Source organism: Argopecten irradians, chromosome 1 (assembly GCF_041381155.1).
Source record: "Argopecten irradians isolate NY chromosome 1, Ai_NY, whole genome shotgun sequence".
NCBI lineage: Eukaryota > Metazoa > Mollusca > Bivalvia > Pectinida > Pectinidae > Argopecten > Argopecten irradians.
In genome coordinates this window covers 6,910,205-6,930,284 of record NC_091134.1, presented here as the reverse complement: position 1 = coordinate 6,930,284, position 20,080 = coordinate 6,910,205, and the positions used below count along the sequence as shown (strand labels likewise).

Sequence of the window (20,080 nt, the reverse complement as noted above, 5' to 3'; positions counted from 1 at the left end):
GTGCTTTTTCTGGATAGAAAAAGGTCAAAATAAGTACTGTACTTTTTTAGTACTTTTTCTAGATGAAAAAAGGTCAAAAAAAGTACACAGTGTGCTTTTTTTTTTACTTTTTCCCCTCATAGAATACTTTTTTTGTACTTTTTGTACTATTTTAGTACTTTTTGGCCTACCTTCAAAAGTACTATTAAAGTACTGTTCTTTTTTAGTACTTTTTCTGGATGAAAAAAAGTACAAAACAAGAGGCCCATGGGCCTTAACGGTCATCTGACTCATGGCACAAAACAACAAAGTCACAGTATAAAGTATTGGTTAACGATTAATATAAACAGTAAGTTTCTGAAAAAGGTAAATGTCATTTGTTGAACAAACTTGGTAGCCCTACATCCAAATATGGTCGAAACCCATTCAAGGATTAATATAAGGAGGAGTCAGATTTTAAAGCCAAATTTCAGCAAAGCTCCCATTTTGGACCTCAGTCATACTATCCCCATGGGTCTTACATCGGTCCTTTATAAAATATGATTGTCCTTACCTAAAGTTCCCCCTTCTGAATCAATTAAAACCACTATAGACCAATTTTCATTGAGATCGGAGACTGAAACCTTAAAACAGGAAGTGGGCCAGCGGCCATCTTGGAATACCAAAATCTTTACGAAAATGTTTGCATGTTGTTCAGCATCAATTAAAACCCCTATAGACCAATTTTCATTGAGATCGGAGACTAAAACCTTAAAACAGGAAGTGGGCCAGCGGCCATCTTGGAATAGCAAAATCTTTACGAAAATGTTTGCATGTTGTTCGGCATCAATTTACCCCTATAGACCAATTTTCATTGAGATCGGAGACTGAAACCTTAAAACAGGAAGTGAGCCAGCTAAAATTAAGAAAATTTGCCCTTTTGGGACCCCACCCCTCAGGGTTCAGACCAGACTCATTTATATAAAATATAATTGTGTTTCCCCAATGATGCTTCACACCAAATATGGATAAAATTCATCCAAGGATGAAGGAGGAGTAGGATTTTAAAGCTAAAATTAAGAAAATTTCCCTATTTGGGGCCCCACCCCTCAGCCCCTAGGGGTCGGACCAGGCTCATTTGTAATATGATTGTCCTTCCCCAATGATGTTTCAATATCAAATATGGATGAAATCCATCCAAGGATGAAGGAGGAGTAGGATTTTAAAGCTAAAATTAAGAAAATTTGCCCATTTGGGGCCCCACCCCTCAGCCCTTAAGGGTTGGACCACGCTCATTTACATCAAATATGATTATCCTTCCCCAATAATGTTTTACACTAAATATAGATGAAATCCATCCAAGGATGAAGGAGGAGTAGGATTTCAAAGCTAAAATTAAGAAAATTTGCCCTTTGGGGGCCCCACCCCTCAGCCCCTAGGGGTTGGACCACGCTCATTTATAAACAATATGATTGTCCGTCCCAAATAATGTTTCACACCAAATATGGATGAAATCCATCCAAGGATGAAGGAGAAGTAGGATTTTAAAGCTAAAATTAAGAAAATTTGCCTTTTTGGGGCCCTACCCCTCAGCCCCTAGGGGTCGGACCAGGCTCATTTATATAAAATATGATTGTCTATCCCAAATGATGTTTCACACCAAATATGGATGAAATCATCCAAGGATGAAGGAGAAGTAGGTTTTTAAAGCTAAAATTAAGAAAATTTGCCATTTTGGGGCCCCACCATTCAGCCCCTAGGGGTCGGACCAAGCTCATTTATATAAAATATGATTGTCCCCCCAATGAAGTACACCAAATTTTTTTGTACTGAAATCCATCTAAGGATGAAAAAGGATTTTAAAGCTTACTAAAAAGCATGCTTTTATGCCTTTTTAGGGTACTTTTTTTGACCCCTATTTTGGAACCGGGAGGTAAGTTCGGTTCCAAATTGAGTAAAAAAAAGCATGCTTTTTTTTGACCTTTTTTTAGTGTACTTTTTTTGTACTTTATTTCGGTATGGGTTAATTTATTTGTTTCTTCTGTGCATTACCGTGTCCAGGTACTATCTTTAAACTTGATGTGTGGGTCCATCTTGGCTGGATTGTGTGTCACATAAAAAACACTGCACTAACTAAGACAAGTCTATTTGAACAAAAAAACCAACCTTGAATTCCATCTTCATTTAAGAAAAACATTGCTAAACTTTTTCTGTGTTGTAAGAGATACTAATAGGTCCATCTAGGTGAGCTGAGGCACCTCTAACCATCAATAAATAAGATTTCTATCATAGTATTTGAAATTAGTGAAAGAGTACACCTGGGTTTTCATATTGTATTCTTAATTATTTTGGTACTTTTCCACCAACATCACTAGTAAATTTTTCATACAGTTTATAATTTGTTTTGAGCTTGTTAAAAAGTACTAAAAAAGTACTGTACTTTTTTTGTACTGTTTTAGTACTTTTTGGTCTACATAGAAAAGTACTGAAAAAAGTACTGTACTTTTTTTGTACTTTTTCTAGACAAAAGAAAAGGTCAAAAAAAGTACACTGTGTGCTTTTTTTGTACTTTTTTACCGCCACAAAATATTTTTTTTGTACTTTTTGTACTGTTTTAGTACTTTTTGGCCTACCTATAAAAGTACTATAAAAGTACTGTACTTCTTTAGTGCTTTTTCTGGATAGAAAAAGGTCAAAATAAGTACTGTACTTTTTTAGTACTTTTTCTAAATGAAAAAAGGTCAAAAAAAGTACACAGTGTGCTTTTTTTTTTACTTTTTCCCCTCATAGAATACTTTTTTTGTACTTTTTGTACTATTTTAGTACTTTTTGGCCTACCTTCAAAAGTACTATTAAAGTACTGTTCTTTTTTAGTACTTTTTCTGGATGAAAAAAAGTACAAAACAAGAGGCCCATGGGCCTTAACGGTCATCTGACTCATGGCACAAAACAACAAAGTCACAGTATAAAGTATTGGTTAACGATTAATATAAACAGTAAGTTTCTGAAAAAGGTAAATGTCATTTGTTGAACAAACTTGGTAGCCCTACATCCAAATATGGTCGAAACCCATTCAAGGATTAATATAAGGAGGAGTCAGATTTTAAAGCCAAATTTCAGCAAAGCTCCCATTTTGGACCTCAGTCATACTATCCCCATGGGTCTTACATCGGTCCTTTATAAAATATGATTGTCCTTACCTAAAGTTCCCCCTTCTGAATCAATTAAAACCACTATAGACCAATTTTCATTGAGATCGGAGACTGAAACCTTAAAACAGGAAGTGGGCCAGCGGCCATCTTGGAATACCAAAATCTTTACGAAAATGTTTGCATGTTGTTCAGCATCAATTAAAACCCCTATAGACCAATTTTCATTGAGATCGGAGACTAAAACCTTAAAACAGGAAGTGGGCCAGCGGCCATCTTGGAATAGCAAAATCTTTACGAAAATGTTTGCATGTTGTTCGGCATCAATTTACCCCTATAGACCAATTTTCATTGAGATCGGAGACTGAAACCTTAAAACAGGAAGTGAGCCAGCTAAAATTAAGAAAATTTGCCCTTTTGGGACCCCACCCCTCAGGGTTCAGACCAGACTCATTTATATAAAATATAATTGTGTTTCCCCAATGATGCTTCACACCAAATATGGATAAAATTCATCCAAGGATGAAGGAGGAGTAGGATTTTAAAGCTAAAATTAAGAAAATTTCCCTATTTGGGGCCCCACCCCTCAGCCCCTAGGGGTCGGACCAGGCTCATTTGTAATATGATTGTCCTTCCCCAATGATGTTTCAATATCAAATATGGATGAAATCCATCCAAGGATGAAGGAGGAGTAGGATTTTAAAGCTAAAATTAAGAAAATTTGCCCATTTGGGGCCCCACCCCTCAGCCCTTAAGGGTTGGACCACGCTCATTTACATCAAATATGATTATCCTTCCCCAATAATGTTTTACACTAAATATAGATGAAATCCATCCAAGGATGAAGGAGGAGTAGGATTTTAAAGCTAAAATTAAGAAAATTTGCCCTTTGGGGGCCCCACCCCTCAGCCCCTAGGGGTTGGACCACGCTCATTTATAAACAATATGATTGTCCGTCCCAAATAATGTTTCACACCAAATATGGATGAAATCCATCCAAGGATGAAGGAGAAGTAGGATTTTAAAGCTAAAATTAAGAAAATTTGCCTTTTTGGGGCCCTACCCCTCAGCCCCTAGGGGTCGGACCAGGCTCATTTATATAAAATATGATTGTCTATCCCAAATGATGTTTCACACCAAATATGGATGAAATCATCCAAGGATGAAGGAGAAGTAGGTTTTTAAAGCTAAAATTAAGAAAATTTGCCATTTTGGGGCCCCACCATTCAGCCCCTAGGGGTCGGACCAAGCTCATTTATATAAAATATGATTGTCCTTCCCCAATGAAGTTTCACACCAAATATGGATGAAATCCATCTAAGGATGAAGGAGGAGTAGGATTTTAAAGCTTTAAATAAGAAAATTCGCCTTTTTGGGGCCCCACCCCTCAGCCCCTAGGGGTCACAACTATCTCAAATATATAAAATAGGAATGTCCTTACCTAATGATGTTTCACACTAAATATGGATGAAATCCATCCAAGGATGAAGGAGGAGTAGGATTTTAAAGCTAAAATAAGAAAATTTGCCCTTTTGGGGCCCCACCCCTCAGCCCCTAGGGGTCGGACCAGGCTCATTTATATAAAATATGATTGTCCTTCCCCAATGATGTTTCAAACCAAATATGGATGAAATCCATCCAAGGATGAAGGAGGAGTAGGATTTTAAAGCTAAAATTAAGAAAATTTGCCCTTTTGTGGCCCCGCCCCTCTGACCCTAGGGGTCGGACCAGGCTCATTTATATAAAATATGATTGTCCTTCCCTAATGAAGTTTCACACCAAATATGGATGAAATCCATCCAAGGATGAAGGAGGAGTAGGATTTTAAAGCTAAAATTAAGAAAATTTGCCCTTTTGAGGCCCTGCCCCTCTGACCCTAGGGGTCAGACCAAGCTCATTTATATAAAATATGATTGTCCTTCCCCAATGAAGTTTCACACCAAATATGGATGAAATCCATCCAAGGATGAAGGAGGAGTAGGATTTTAAAGCTTAAAATAAGAAAATTTGCCCTTTTGGTGCCCCACCCCTCAGCCCCTAGCGGTCGGACCAGGCTCATTTATATAAAATATGATTGTCCTTCCCTAATGATGCTTCAAACCAAATATGGATGAAATCCATCAAAGGATGAAGGAGGAGTAGGCTTTTGTATAAATAGTCTTACGCACGACGCACGGCGCACAGCGCACGGCGCACGACGACGGACGAAACACGATGACAATAGGTCATCCTGACCTTCGGTCAGATGACCTAAAAAGTACACATGCCACGGTCATGTGTGCTTTTTTGTACTTTTTTTCCCCCACAGAGTACTTTTTTTGTACTTTTGGTGTAAAACAATAGAGTGTACTAAGAGCATGCTTTTATGAGCCTGTTTTAGTACTTTTGTACTTTTTTTGACTCATTTTGGAACCGGGAGGTAAGTTTGGTTCCAAATTGAGTCAAAAAAAGCATGCTTTTTTTGAAGCATGCTTTTTTTGACCTTTTTTTAGTGTACTTTTTTTGTACTTTATTTTGGTATGGGTTAATACCTGTATGTACAGTGTTGATTTTTCATACCTCTGTTGTATGAACTTTTGTCTTCAAAGTTATGGATTTCAAGGGGTTATATAGAACAAGAGATCCCAGAGGGATCTTGGCGCCCACCAAAGAATGATCTATATCTGACAAAGGAAAGATGGATCTTTTCTCTACTTTTTAAACTTTTTCAAACATACTACATATAAAATTTGAGACAGATCGCTTCAGTACCTTTTGAGAAATAGCGGTAACAAACTTCAACTTTCAAAATCCAAGATGACTCCTTGGCGGCCATCTTGTTGATCAATCGGTCCCAAATCACAATATGCACAACTAGGGCCCTAGGGGAACCTACATGTGAAATTTGGGAAAGATCCATTCAATACTTTCTGAGAAATAGCGATAACAAACTTTGAATAAAAAAAATCCAAGATGGCTGCCTGGCAGCAATTTTGTTGACCAATCGGTCCCAAATCACAATATGCACAACTAGGGCCCTAGGGGAACCTACATATGAATTTTGAGACAGATCCCTTCAGTACTTTCTGAGAAATAGCGATAACAAACTTTAACTATCAAAATCCAAGATGGCGGCCTGGCGGCCATCTTGTTCACCGTTTGGTCCAAAAATGCAATATGAACAACAAGGGCCCTAGGGGAACATGCATATTAAATTTGAGAAAGATCCCTTCAGCACTTTATGAGAAATGGGGATATCAAACCTTAACTATCAAAATCCAAGATGGCCGCCTGGCGGCCATCTTGTTTTTCCGATCAGCCTCAAAATCTGTATGGCACAAATAGGGACCAAGAGTAACCTCCATGTGAAGTTTGAACGAAATCCCTTCAGCAGTTCTCAAGAAATATCGATAACAATTTTCAACTGCCAAAATCAAAGATGGCTGCCTGGCGGCCATCTTGTTTTTCCGATCAGCCTCAAAATCTGTATGGCACAACTAGGGACCAAGGGTAACCTCCATGTGAAGTTTGAACAAAATCCCTACTATGGTTCTCAAGAAATATCGATAACAAACTTCAACTGCCAAAATCAAAGATGGCTGCCTGGCGGCCATCTTGTTTTTCCGATCAGCCTCAAAATCTGTATGGCACAACTAGGGACCAAGGGTAACCTCCATGTGAAGTTTGAACAAAATCCCTTCAGTAGTTCTCAAGAAATATCGATAACAAAATTCAACTGCCAAAATCAAAGATGGCTGCCTGGCGGCCATCTTGTTTTTCCGATCAGCCTCAAAACCTGTATGGCACAACTAGGGACCAAGGGTAACCTCCATGTGAAGTTTGAACAAAATCCCTACTGTAGTTCTCAAGAAATATTGATAACAAACTTCAACTGCCAAAATCAAAGATGGCTGCCTGGCGGCCATCTTGTTTTTCCGATCAGCCTCAAAATCTGTATGGCACAACTAGGGACCAAGGGTAACCTCCATGTGAAGTTTGAACAAAATCCCTTCAGTAGTTCTCAAGAAATATATCGGTAACAAACTTCAACTGCCAAAATCAAAGATGGCTGCCTGGCGGCCATCTTGTTTTTCCGTTCAGCCTCAAAATCTGTATGGCACAACTAGGGACCAAGGGTAACCTCCATGTGAAGTTTGAACAAAATCCCTTCAGTAGTTCTCAAGAAATATCGATAACAAACTTCAACTGCTAAAATCAAAGATGGCTGCCTTGCGGCCAGCTTGTTTTTCCGATCAGCCTCAAAATCTGTATGGCACAAATATGGACCAAGGGGACCCTCCATGTGAAGTTTGAACAAAATCCCTGCAGCAGTTTTTAAGAAAAAGTGATAACAAGCATTGTTTACGGACGGACGACGGACGACGGACAACGGACCACGGACGCAGGGCGATTTGAATAGCCCACCATCTGATGATGGTGGGCTAAAAATGGCGGAAATATAGCTCTCCAAATATGGCAATTTGTTCCATTTCCTTATTTTTCACCGTAATTTGTGAGCTCGTAGCCCCTTTATCATTTAATGTAGGGTGTTGATGTTTTGTAAATTAAGACTTTAACATATAATCTGTATCGGGTTTCAATTTCAAAGACAAAACACTGAAAATGGCGGAAATATAGCCCTCCGAATATGGTGTTTCGTTCATTTTTTTAACGTAAATTTTACCGTAATTCATGAAAATTCAAAGAGAAATGTTTTGAATTGGATGTGGAAGAGCATTCCCTCAGATACATAAAATGACCGATTTCAAGGTCATATGATTCAAAATGGCGGAGATATAGGACATCAAAAATCGAAATTTTAGTTTATATTTGTCCCTACGCGAGACGTTTCAGCGCCTTTAAACCTGTATGTACAGTCTTCATGTTTCGTACCTGTGTTGTAAGAACTTTTGTTTTCAAAAGTTATGAATTTCAAGGGGTGATATAGACAGACATGTTAACCTTTGGTGACCAAAAAGAGGTAGATTTTTTACTCAAAAACGGTAGCATTGCACACGGCATTTTTGCGGCGCGTCAGAGATATATAAATATCAATAATATGAAAAATAATTACAAAAACATATTTTGTTAACAAATTAAGTTTTAAGTTTGATTATCCCCATAGGCCTTGGTGGCTCATTTTGCATTTTTTAATGTTAATTAAGGCTTACATCAAATGTAGAAGATGCAAAATGCCAATAAATAAATTGTATACTTTTATTTCAATGTATTTATCACCTTTTTTTAAATATACATTTTGTCTATTTTTTTCCCCACTTTTTTTTTGAATACATACTGGACTCATTTTCTTTTGATTTATGTAAGGAAAAATACAAATATTTATTTCTAAAATGTTCACCAATATTCTAAATAAATAATCCCCCTGCAAAAAAAAAACAAGAGGTCCAAGGGCCTTAACGGTCATCTGACTATCTTGGCAATAGCTGTATAGGAAAATAATTAGATATGGTGTCATGGTAGCCATCTTCAATCTGGAATCAACCAGAGATATAACAACACTTTGACAAGATCATATCAGCTGCATTTCATGTTTCAAGTTTCAGTTAAATTGCACTGGTAGAACTTGAGAAGAAGTTCAAAATGTGTTTTCAAGATGGCATCTGTGGCAGCCACCTTGGATCATCTGTGGCAGCCATCTTGGATTTTGGATCGACATAAATTATAACAACACTTGGTCGGGACCATGTCAGGATCATTTCATGCAGGTTTCAGCTTAATCACACTGGTAGAACTTCAGAAGAAGTTCAAAATTCAAGATTTTGGAATATTTGACTCTCGTGACTTTGAAAGTAGGTCAAGGTCATTCATTTCCACAACTTTGATAGCCCTTTATCTCAGCTTGCTACTGACTAAATATGAATACCCTGGACCTTTCGGCTAATTAAAAGGTGTAGTTAAAAGATTTTAGCTTAATTGACCCGTGACCTTGAAAGAAGGTCAAAGTCATTCATTTTTATAACTATGGTAACCCTGCATCCCAGCTTGCCACCAGCAAAATATGAGTATCCTGGATTTTGGGTTAGTTAACAAAAATCGTTCAAAGAATTTAGCCTATTTGACCCCTGTAACCTTGAAAGAACGCCAAGGTCATTAATTTTCACAACTTTGGTAGCCCTTCATCCCATCATGCTACAGGCCAAATATGAGTACCCTGAACCTTTCGGTTAGTTAGAAGAAGTCATTCAAAGATTTTAGTCTATTTGACTCCTATGACCTTGAAAGTAGGCCAAGGTCATTCATTTTCACAACTTTGGAAGCCCTTCATCCTAACATGCTACAGGCTAAATATGAGTACCCTGGGCCTTTCGGTTAGTTAGGAGAAGTCATTCAAAGATTTTAGCCTATTTGACCTCCGGTGACCTTGACAGTACGTCAAGGTCATTAATTTTCACAACTTTTGTAGATCTTCATCCCATCATGCTACAGGCCAAATATGAGTACCCTGGACCTTTTGGTTAGTTAGAAGAAGTCGTTCAAAGATTTTAGCCTATTTGACCCCTGTGACCTTAAAATTAGGTCAAGGTCATTTATTTTCACAAATTTGTTAGTCCTTCATCCCAGCATGCTACAGGCCAAATATGAGTACCCTGGATATTTCGGTTAGTTGGAAGAAGTCGTTCAAAAATTTTAGCCTATTTGACCCCCGGTGACCTTGACAATAAGTCGAGGTCATTAAGTTTCACAACTTTTGTAGCCCTTCATCCCAGCATGCTACAGGCCAAATATGAATACCCTGGACCTTTCGGCTAATTAAAAGGTGTAGTTAAAAGATTTTAGCTTAATTGACCCGTGACCTTGAAAGAAGGTCAAAGTCATTCATTTTTATAACTATGGTAACCCTGCATCCCAGCTTGCCACCAGCAAAATATGAGTATTCTGGATTTTGGGTTAGTTAACAAAAATCGTTCAAAGAATTTAGCCTATTTGACCCCTGTAACCTTGAAAGAACGCCAAGGTCATTAATTTTCACAACTTTGGTAGCCCTTCATCCCATCATGCTACAGGCCAAATATGAGTACCCTGAACCTTTCGGTTAGTTAGAAGAAGTCATTCAAAGATTTTAGTCTATTTGACTCATATGACCTTGAAAGTAGGCCAAGGTCATTCATTTTCACAACTTTGGAAGCCCTTCATCCTAACATGCTACAGGCCAAATATGAGTACCCTGGGCCTTTCGGTTAGTTAGAAGAAGTCATTCAAAGATTTTAGCCTATTTGACCTCCGGTGACCTTGACAGTACGTCAAGGTCATTAATTTTCACAACTTTTGTAGATCTTCATCCCATCATGCTACAGGCCAAATATGAGAACCCTGGACCTTTTGGTTAGTTAGAAGAAGTCGTTCAAAGATTTTAACCTATTTGACCCCTGTGACCTTAAAATTAGGTCAAGGTCATTTATTTTCACAACTTTGTTAGTCCTTCATCCCAGCATGCTACAGGCCAAATATGAGTACCCTGGATATTTCGGTTAGTTGGAAGAAGTCGTTCAAAAATTTTAGCCTATTTGACCCCCGGTGACCTTGACTATAAGTCAAGGTCATTAAATTTCACAACTTTTGTAGCCCTTCATCCCAGCATGCTACAGGCCAAATATGAGTACCCTGGACCTTTTGGTTAGTTAGAAGAAGTTGTTCAAAGGAGTACCCTGGACCTTTTGGTTAGTTAGAAGAAGTTGTTCAAAGATTTTAGCCTATTTGACCCCTGTGACCTTGACAGTACGTCAAGGTCATTTATTTTCACAACTTTGGTAGCCCTTCATCCCAGCATGCTACAGGCCAAATATGAGTATCCTGGACCTTTTGGTTAGTTAGAAGATGTTGTTCAAAGATTTTAGCCTATTTGACCCCTGTGACATTGAAAGTAGGTCTAGGTAATTTATTTTCACAACTTTGGTAGCCCTTCATCCCAGCATCCCAGCATGCTACAGGCCAAATATGAGTACCCTGGACCTTTCGGTTAGTTAGAAGAAGTCGTTCAAAGATTTTAGCCTATTTGACCACTGGTGACCTTGACAGAACGTCAAGGTCATTAATTTTCACAACTTTTATAGCCCTTCATCCCATCATGCTACAGGCCAAATATGAGTACCATGGACCTTTTGGTTAGTTAGAAGAAGTCGTTCAAAGATTTTAGCCTATTTGACCCCTGTGACCTTGATAGTAGGTAGTAAATCAAGGTCATTTATTTTCACAAATTTGGTAGCCCTTCATCCAAGCATGCTACAGGCCAAATATGAGTACCCTGGACCTTTTTTGTTAGTGAGAAGAAGTCGTTCAAAGATTTTAGTCTATTTGACCCCTGTGACATTGAAAGTAGGTCAAGGTAATTTATTTTCACAACTTTGGTAGCCCTTCATCCCAGCATGCTACAGGCCAAATATGAGTACCCTGGACCTTTCGGTTAGTTAGAAGAAGTCGTTCAAAGATTTTAGCCTATTTGACCCCCGGTGACCTTGACAGTCTGTCAAGGTCATTTATTTTCACAACTTTTATAGCCCTTCATCCCAGCATGCTACAGGCCAAATATGAGTACCCTGGACCTTTTGGTTAGTTAGAAGAAGTCGTTAAAATGTTTTAGCCTATTTGACCCCTGTGACCTTGATAGTAGGTCAAGGTCATTTATTTTCACAACTTTGGTAGCCCTTCATCCAAGCATGCTACAGGCCAAATATGAGTACCCTGGACCTTTTGGTTAGTTAGAAGAAGTCGTTCAAAGATTTTAGCCTATTTAAAGGCCAGCTGATTGTTTTCTAGGCGGCAGATCGGCTGCTTGACTTCAGTTTACGTAATACACAGACGTGAGTGAAAGTGACACCACAAGCCAAGGTGGAAATAGCCCAAGGCTGATAATTAGGGCCACTTGGGTGTTGGTCAGGGGGCCAGGGAGTGGTTACTCTCGTGCTAAAATTAACCTAGCATGTACACAAATGTGGCAACGAAAATAAAACGGAGGGGTTTATAGAAATCGGGAATTAAGACTCTCCTGCCGGGAGACAATAAAAGGCTTTAAAGTACAGGAGGTTTTGTCTCACGCCGGGAGGTATGGCATGTATGATTAAAATAACAGTTTGAGAAAGAAAATTACAGAATAGGGCTACCAGTGTATTGGAATAGATTCAACTCATATAGAAATATTTAACACAGATCTAAATACAATGTAACAAATGGCATCAGGAAGCATCCAGAAGATAATTTTCAATGTTTTAAATGATATATAGCTCACAGGCAATGCCTAAGAAATTCAGGTACATTGAATATCAAATACATGTACTATTAATATTTCAAGTCTGGTTTGTGATTTTGTTTCACAGTCAATCAAGTCAATAAGTGGGACAGCCTCTGTATCAAACAATTAATGCTCTCACGAAATGAATACTTTAAGCTGTTTCTCCTTGTGTTTACATTACAAACTCACTTTGACTGCTACTTTGCCTACTCCATATAGAACACTGATTGGCTCCAGCTTCTCTCCCTTTATCACTCTTGTTGCCGTGGCAATAAAGTCATGGTCCAATGCTTTGGAAACAAAAGGAAATGACCTTGACACTCTAACATTGCACTCTATGACCTTCAGTTGATTGTCCTGAAATAAATAAGATATATTCAGTAAAATAATTCTGCATGAATGGTCAAAATAAATAACGATAATTGCCTTAAACAAACATATCAATTTTCAAAAAAGTTGAACTTTCCTATTCTTTATTTTGCTGACCTTGGCTATGAGCTGGAGATTGAATGGTCCAGTGACTTCCAAGGCCTGCCCAATAGCACAGCAGATTAGTTTAATCTTGGCTAGTGTTTCTTCATTGAGATCCTGTGGTGGAGTAACTAGAGTTGCGTCCCCTGAGTGAACTCCAGCATTTTCTACATGTTCTGACACAGCCATACATATTACTTCTCCATCACAAGCCACAGCATCCACATCAATTTCCTAAAACATCAATTAAAGTGTATTCATTATTTAAAGCACAACCACATCACAATAAAACATTAATCAAAGCATTCCAATTTGACACACAAAATATCCAAGAGATCTTTGACCATTCAATAATGTATTTCTCTGGTATAGACCCTAAATCAGGCCATGTAGATACATGTATTTCAATTGTAACCAGCTTTAAGAACATATCAGCTAAAACAAAGGACCATATCTGGGTCAGTAACTGACCTTGGCTTCGAGGATGAACTTGGAGATGACCACTGGGTTGTCCTTGGAGAGTGCACTGGCCTGAGTTAGGAACGACTCAAGGTCGTGGTGGGAGTGTGCCACATTCATGGCCGCTCCGCTGAGTACATAGGACGGCCGAACCAGACAGGGGTAACCAACCTCTTCACAGAATTTCTTAGCATTCTGAAATAACAATCAAATAAGGTTCAAAGCTGGACTGTATTGTTAAGGTTCAAAACAAGTCAGATAGACGAATCAATAATTTACTGCTGGTTTGTCTTGGTTTGATCATTTTTTCTTTTGCTTCGACAGGATCTATCGCCAGAATTCACGACTGATGTTCATCTGACTTATCACAGAACTTGTAGTTGACCATTAAGAACTTATATATGTATGCATGGACTTGTATTTAAACCTTGCCGGCCTATAAAAAAGCATATCATTGACCAATACCATCATTATCCTAAACAGTTGCGCAATATGAGACTCTGCTATCCTACCTCCATGTTGGTGAGTTCCTTCCACAGAGGCTGGCTGATTCCCATATTGTCAAGCATTCTGGAGAACTTGAATCGATTCTCTGCGTTGTCTATACTCTCAGGAGAGGTACCCAGTATCCGTGCCTACAACCAATACCAGTTTTATTGTTAAGGCACTACAGATGTATAGAAATTACTTGACTCTAATTTGAGATTCCTTCAATACAATATTTTAAGTGCAATAATGTGTGTGCATAAATTGTCCAAAGCTAATATATCAAGTGACCTAACATCCTGTGGTTTATTTCCTTCATGTTCTCAGATCATTTTAGGATATTAGACTTTACGATATGGGTTGAAAGTTTGGATGTTCTTATGTAACGAGGACCTATTGGCTATAATACAATGTATAGTGATAACAGTTATAATAACACTTCTCTTACATCCTGACAAACTCAATGGTAAGTAGTGTATCTTATCTGACATTGGCAACACAGTCCTTACACTCCCTGAATGCTGAGGGAAGAGAATTCCAAAGTCATAATTGTAGTTTCATCTATTACATATGTTAGCTGCAGAAATAATACTCCGTGGAATGTGATTGGTTGTAGGTACATACCTGCTGTCGGTGGAGTGCCATGGCGATGTTGTTAGGGAGTTGTCCCCCCATGGACAGGATAATGCCTTCTGGTTCCTCCATCACGTAGATGTCCATCACGGTCTGAAATAGTCACACATTGTCTGATTTTGTCTCATCATAATCGATACAGATAGCCAATAGACAAGGCAGTAAGAATCAAAACACCAACAACACCAGATATACTAACCTCAAACGAGATCTCGTCGAAGTAGAGTCGATCACACATATCATAGTCTGTACTGACAGTCTCAGGGTTGTAGTTTACCATGATAGTTTTGTGGCCCATCTAAAACAGACAGAAATTGTTAGTACATAAAATTCAGAGTTTAATAACATGAGGTACTAGAGCTTTGTATGAACAGAACATTTCATCTTCATTGAGAAGTCAAAAGGAGTAGCCTGGACCTCTGTGACAAAGTGATTTAAGTTATAATCCATGTGCACAGTGTCATCAGCCAAACAATACCAGATTGCAGGGACACAACCCAATCAAAGGAGTGATTGCACTGAACATACGTCTGTGGGTTTTCTATCTAGGGTACTCCTGCTAACTTTTTGCACCTCTGAGGATGACCAAAAATGACTCCATTAACCTAAAATGACTCCAGTGGGTAATGTGGAGCAAAGCAAAAATTTTAAGCATGATTACCTCCCTCAGTTCCTGGATACAGTTGACTGCACACCAGTCAAACTCCACACTACTGCCGATGCGATAGACTCCGGAGCCAATCACCATGACATATCCTCCTGGGAAGTTGAGATCATGGGCCGCGGCATTGTAGGTAAGGTACAAGTAGTTGGTCTGGGCAGGCCATTCAGCCGCGACCGTGTCAATCTGCTTCACGAAAGGCATGATCCTCATCTCTGTTCGCAGCTTCCGTACCATCAAACTTGTGCTGTAGAATAAAGAACAGAATTTGGTTTTATGAATTATGGAATTTAAAGAGTGTATAATGTTTTCAACCATCAACAGAACCAAATTTACTCTGGCCTTGGCATCAGATTACGACGTTTGACCTATTGATGACTAATTTACATGGAATATTCAATATATGTTAGAGTCAGAAAGATTTAGTACATAGAAAATAACCATTGCATGAATATCTTGTGTTTATATCTAATACGGAAAAATGAAAAATGAACTTTTTCAGTTCTGTACTAGGCTTCAACTGTGGTGCTATTCTAAGAGAAAAATGGTAAAACTTGTTCAAAGATTATAATCTTGTATTTCTAACCTCTCAATTGCAGTAGCTATTTGTTCATCACAAAACCCTAGTTGTTTGGCCTCCTTCAATGTGTCTCGTGGAATTTCATTGGGCTGAAAGGCAAGTGTTCCACAAAACATATAAATTGCTGATTCTTTTTTGATACATCATTACATGTTAAATCTATTGTCATGTCTACTAAGATCAAGTAAAGACATTAAACTTCTCTTATGAAGAACGCACCTAAAGATACATTACAATACCTTCTTATATCATTACAGTGACCGTTTGACCACTATAGCCAGACATGCGTTTTGTGTCAGTACAGGACATCCTTTATCAGGTCTAAATACACCTTCAGTTTTACACATACTTACTCGCCCTCTGTAGGCCTCCAGGTTTGTGTAGTAGTCCGTGATATTTTTGAACTTGTTAAGAAACCATCTGTCAATCTTTGTCAGTTCATACAGTTTATCAATTGTGTAGTTCTGTTTTAAAGCAGCAGACAGCACAAAAATGCGCTGGTCAGTAGGGTTCTGAAGTTCCTGCAATAGCAAACATTCAAAATATGATTGCAAATACATTGTTGGAGATCGAATATTGTAGTCACTAATAATGGCAGATCTATGTGATATCAGACTACAGGAATCAGTAACAGAGTTTGAAGGCTTAGTACTGTATATATAGTATACATGTATTTATCATATTACCTATACAGACACAACATCATTATATTTTTGATGGGTAACTAGTTTGAAGCCATTTAGGTTCAATTACACAAAACATGTAGTAACTTTGAAGAAATATTTCACACAGATCTATATTTGTTAACTGTAATGATTGATATTTATATCAATAATGAAACTAGTGTCATGTTATGAAAGTCCTGAAATATTCTTTCAAATGTTACAAATCCTGTATTAAGATTTCCCAAAGAGTTCTTTGCCTCTGAAAATTTTGACAATACTCTGCATTTGTTGAGCCTTCCAGTACAATTGTACCTATGGTTCCATTTCCCTATATTACAAAACTTGATTCCATCTTTATTTTTTAGCATCACAGAATTAATGAACCAAGTATAAATGGTTGCTTAAATTTCTTGTTATCTTTGCTAGTAAACAGGTTATCACTGTATTATAAACATCTGCTTTTTCTCAGAAAAAAGAAGTTTTCTCACAGAAAGTGATGACAAAATCTATATCTGCTTATAACTCTGAAAATAAACGAAAAAATAAAAACAACATCTGAAACCTGTTTTAAGATTTCTATTCAATGGCACTTTTATCAATCCAATGACTCTGAACTTCTCAAGGGAAACCCAGATATAATCCCCAATTCATATAATCTTAACCAGCAGCCATGCAGAACAGATAAACACTTCGGTTAGTAAAGGATTTCACAGCACTCTAACCCTGCATTCATCACTCAATCATCAACGATTACTCAAATCAAGTCTGTTTAAAGTTATATGTGCCGTATTTTTCATACTCACGAATTAAGATAAGCTTTAGATATGTAATTCATCACCAAAAATTATTAACATTTGGAAAATTACAGTACTTTCAATGCATTGGTTTTAATTTCACAACTATAAATAAGAGCAGAAAATGATTTTAGCAGTACTGCCAAAAATCATTATAGGTATACATCTATAGTAAAGCGAAATGAGTACCTACGGTCAGACCATGAAGCCAAATTGTGGTCTACAATTTCATTTCACATTTTTACAATGTTATTAGTAATTATAAAGTGATTTCTGCAGGAAAGTTTCCATCTAAATATACATGAAGGCATAAAAAACAACAATTTTCCAGTACATAATTTCTGTGTTGTAACAAACGTTTATAAGACATTTGAAGCCATTTGAATGGTTTTCACGGCTTAATTAATCAAACCATATGATTTTCAATAGATTAACGAAGAAAAATCAACATGCCAAAATTTTCGCCCAGTTACGGCACATATAACTTTAAAATTCAGGTTTCATGTAATGATCAATTTCATTACTGTTTCCTTACAAACACCTGGTTATGTTAAAATCAGCTATTCCAACCAAATATAGAATATTTTTTATGTAATATATGCATTCAAGCAGAAGTATCCTTTCTGTTAGGTAAAACTTAGTATACATCATGATGTTTTCTATTTTGACAATCCTAAATTCACTTAAATATGGGTTTTGGCCCATTTTTATCATTTTTTTTTCTATTTAAATAATTTTACATTTTTACACTTTTTAAAAAAAAAGTCAGAAATGAGCATTCCTATTATTAATGGTTCATGATGATCAAACTGAAGTGATATGGAAATATAACTAGCCTTTGAAAAGAAGAGTTTCTTTAACTTATTTCCCTGTAAGGACATATTTGAACTCTTTTTAGGTTTTGAGGCAGGAACAATTATAACATTTCATGGGTAAAAGAGGTAAGCTAGTGATTTTCTAAGGGAGATAGAGGGCGGGAATTAAGGCAAGGTTATTTGGTTGAAATGAGGAGATTAATATCAGGATATGGGAAAGAGGACCATGAGCAATTTCTAGCAGAAAAGTTTCTCTTTTACCACACGGTAGCACAGTATATCATTTCATTGCACACCATACCATTCAACACACAGGATATTTATACAATCAAAGCATATGTGATACCATAGGCTTAACGCTTCGATTTGATTTTTCCTAAAATCAACAGCTAGTCATTTAACAAGAGGCCCATGGGCCTTAACGGTCACCTGAGTTAGAATATATAATGAAACAAATAATGAAACAAATTAAAGACATATAAACACTATATGCTGGGCCTTGAAATTGGTCAGTGATTATTAAATTTGACTTTTTAGACTATGAATAGTATTTGCTTCCATCAAACCTGTTGAACTTAGAGGTATTTTTTGAAATTTTAATCATTTTGACCCTGTTTGGTCCTGCCCCTTTGGTCCCCCAGGAGGTCATCAAGGACGGATATGAATGTTAAAATGCTATATCTTGGTTTAAGTTTGGCTAATTTCCTATGAAAATTGAGCAAATAATGTTCACAAATATGTTTTTCCTATATAAACTAAAGTTAACTTGACCCTTCGCCAGGGGGTAACGTGAGACCCCAAGGTCATATAATTCACAATTTTTATAAAACACTTAAGACCTTTCCATCTATAATTATTTAATTCTACTATTTCCAGAATTTCAGAATATTTTTGAAGTTTTAGCCTATTTGACTTTTTTTGGCCCACCCCTCTGTCCCCAGGGGGTCGGCCTGGACCAATATGGATATGATATTAAAATGCTATCTCAGGCTAATAATTCTAACCAAGTTGGACTAGTTTCCAATGAAAATTGAGCAAAAAATGGTCATAAATGTGTTTTCCCTATATAAACTATACAGAGGATTCCGCTTATTTGAATAAGTCATTTTCCAGAAGAAATTATGCAAATATAACCGGAGTATTCGAATAGGCGGAGATGGCATTTTGCACCTTCGTTTGACCTCGCACATATGTATGTGAACAGGCAAATAGATATTGTTTCGTTTACTTGATAAATATGTAAATTATTTACACTTAAAACGAACAACAAGTTATTATTTTCGAAGTTGTAAATCTATTTTAATTGTTTAATAACAAAAAATATTCCAATATTAGATTCTTGTTTACGTTAGATCGACATGTGAATATTTGAGAAACTGCTAAACGATCGATATCAAATGCAATAACTGAACAGGATTGAATTTGTGTCTACAATTCTGAACCTAAATAGGTCTAATAAACAAAGGAGAAGGTAAGTTAAGACTCAAAAATGGCCTCAAAATTAATTCTCCAGTAAAGATTAACATATTTTGTCATATAACAGTTGAATACATTTGCTAACACATTACATCCCGAAAATATCCCGCAAGTGCCAATTATGTTCACTATGACGTCATCAACATGCAATTTCCTGCCATTTTTAAAAAAAATCCTTGAAAAATCATACTTTTTGAGTGGTTTTCTCTAAAAATGAATGTGGCCGCCTTCGTGGAGCAGAAAGAGATTTTCACACGTTGTGTATCGTGTATTTACGCATATCCATGCAAAATACAATGTTGCTCCAAGGTGGCGGCCAAATCCATTTCAAGCCTTCTCTAACCTAAAGATGAAGAATTTCTAGCAAAATTTGGCAGGAAGAGGAAAATCATCAATTTGATGACGTCATAGGTGGAGCACATCGTGTACATGGTTATAAAAAGTTATGTTTTGTTGAATGGCAAGTATGAGAGTATTTATTGGTGTGAAATTGATGTTGATCAGAGTTAATATTTTTCGGCCTGAAAAATTAAGGCATAATACTGGTCCTATCATATCTACTCCTTTACGTACATTTGCCTGGCAAAATGAACTTACGATCGTGATTAAACTTCAAAGTGCCGATCAACTAGTAGTGTTGTTTTTACACATGTGTATGAATTCGAAAATGGCGGCAGGTGGTGAAGCCATGCGTTCACTGGACCTAA

General features: G+C 37.2%; 1 protein-coding gene across 7 annotated transcripts in view; it reads right to left on the bottom strand.

Annotated features, from left to right (window-relative positions):
- LOC138316324 (multifunctional protein CAD-like) overlaps positions 1–20,080 on the bottom strand; it is a 249,472-nt gene that overhangs the window by 131,695 nt on the left and 97,697 nt on the right. For all 7 annotated transcript variants that reach the window (XM_069257995.1, XM_069258013.1, XM_069258003.1 and 4 more), the window contains 9 exons: positions 15,977–16,144; positions 15,630–15,712; positions 15,044–15,290; positions 14,582–14,680; positions 14,374–14,475; positions 13,776–13,898; positions 13,276–13,458; positions 12,820–13,038; positions 12,523–12,690 (listed from right to left, as the gene is read on the bottom strand). In XM_069257995.1, coding sequence (XP_069114096.1) covers positions 12,523–12,690; positions 12,820–13,038; positions 13,276–13,458; positions 13,776–13,898; positions 14,374–14,475; positions 14,582–14,680; positions 15,044–15,290; positions 15,630–15,712; positions 15,977–16,144 — 1,392 coding nt within the window. The remainder of the gene's footprint in view (positions 1–12,522; positions 12,691–12,819; positions 13,039–13,275; positions 13,459–13,775; positions 13,899–14,373; positions 14,476–14,581; positions 14,681–15,043; positions 15,291–15,629; positions 15,713–15,976; positions 16,145–20,080) is intronic.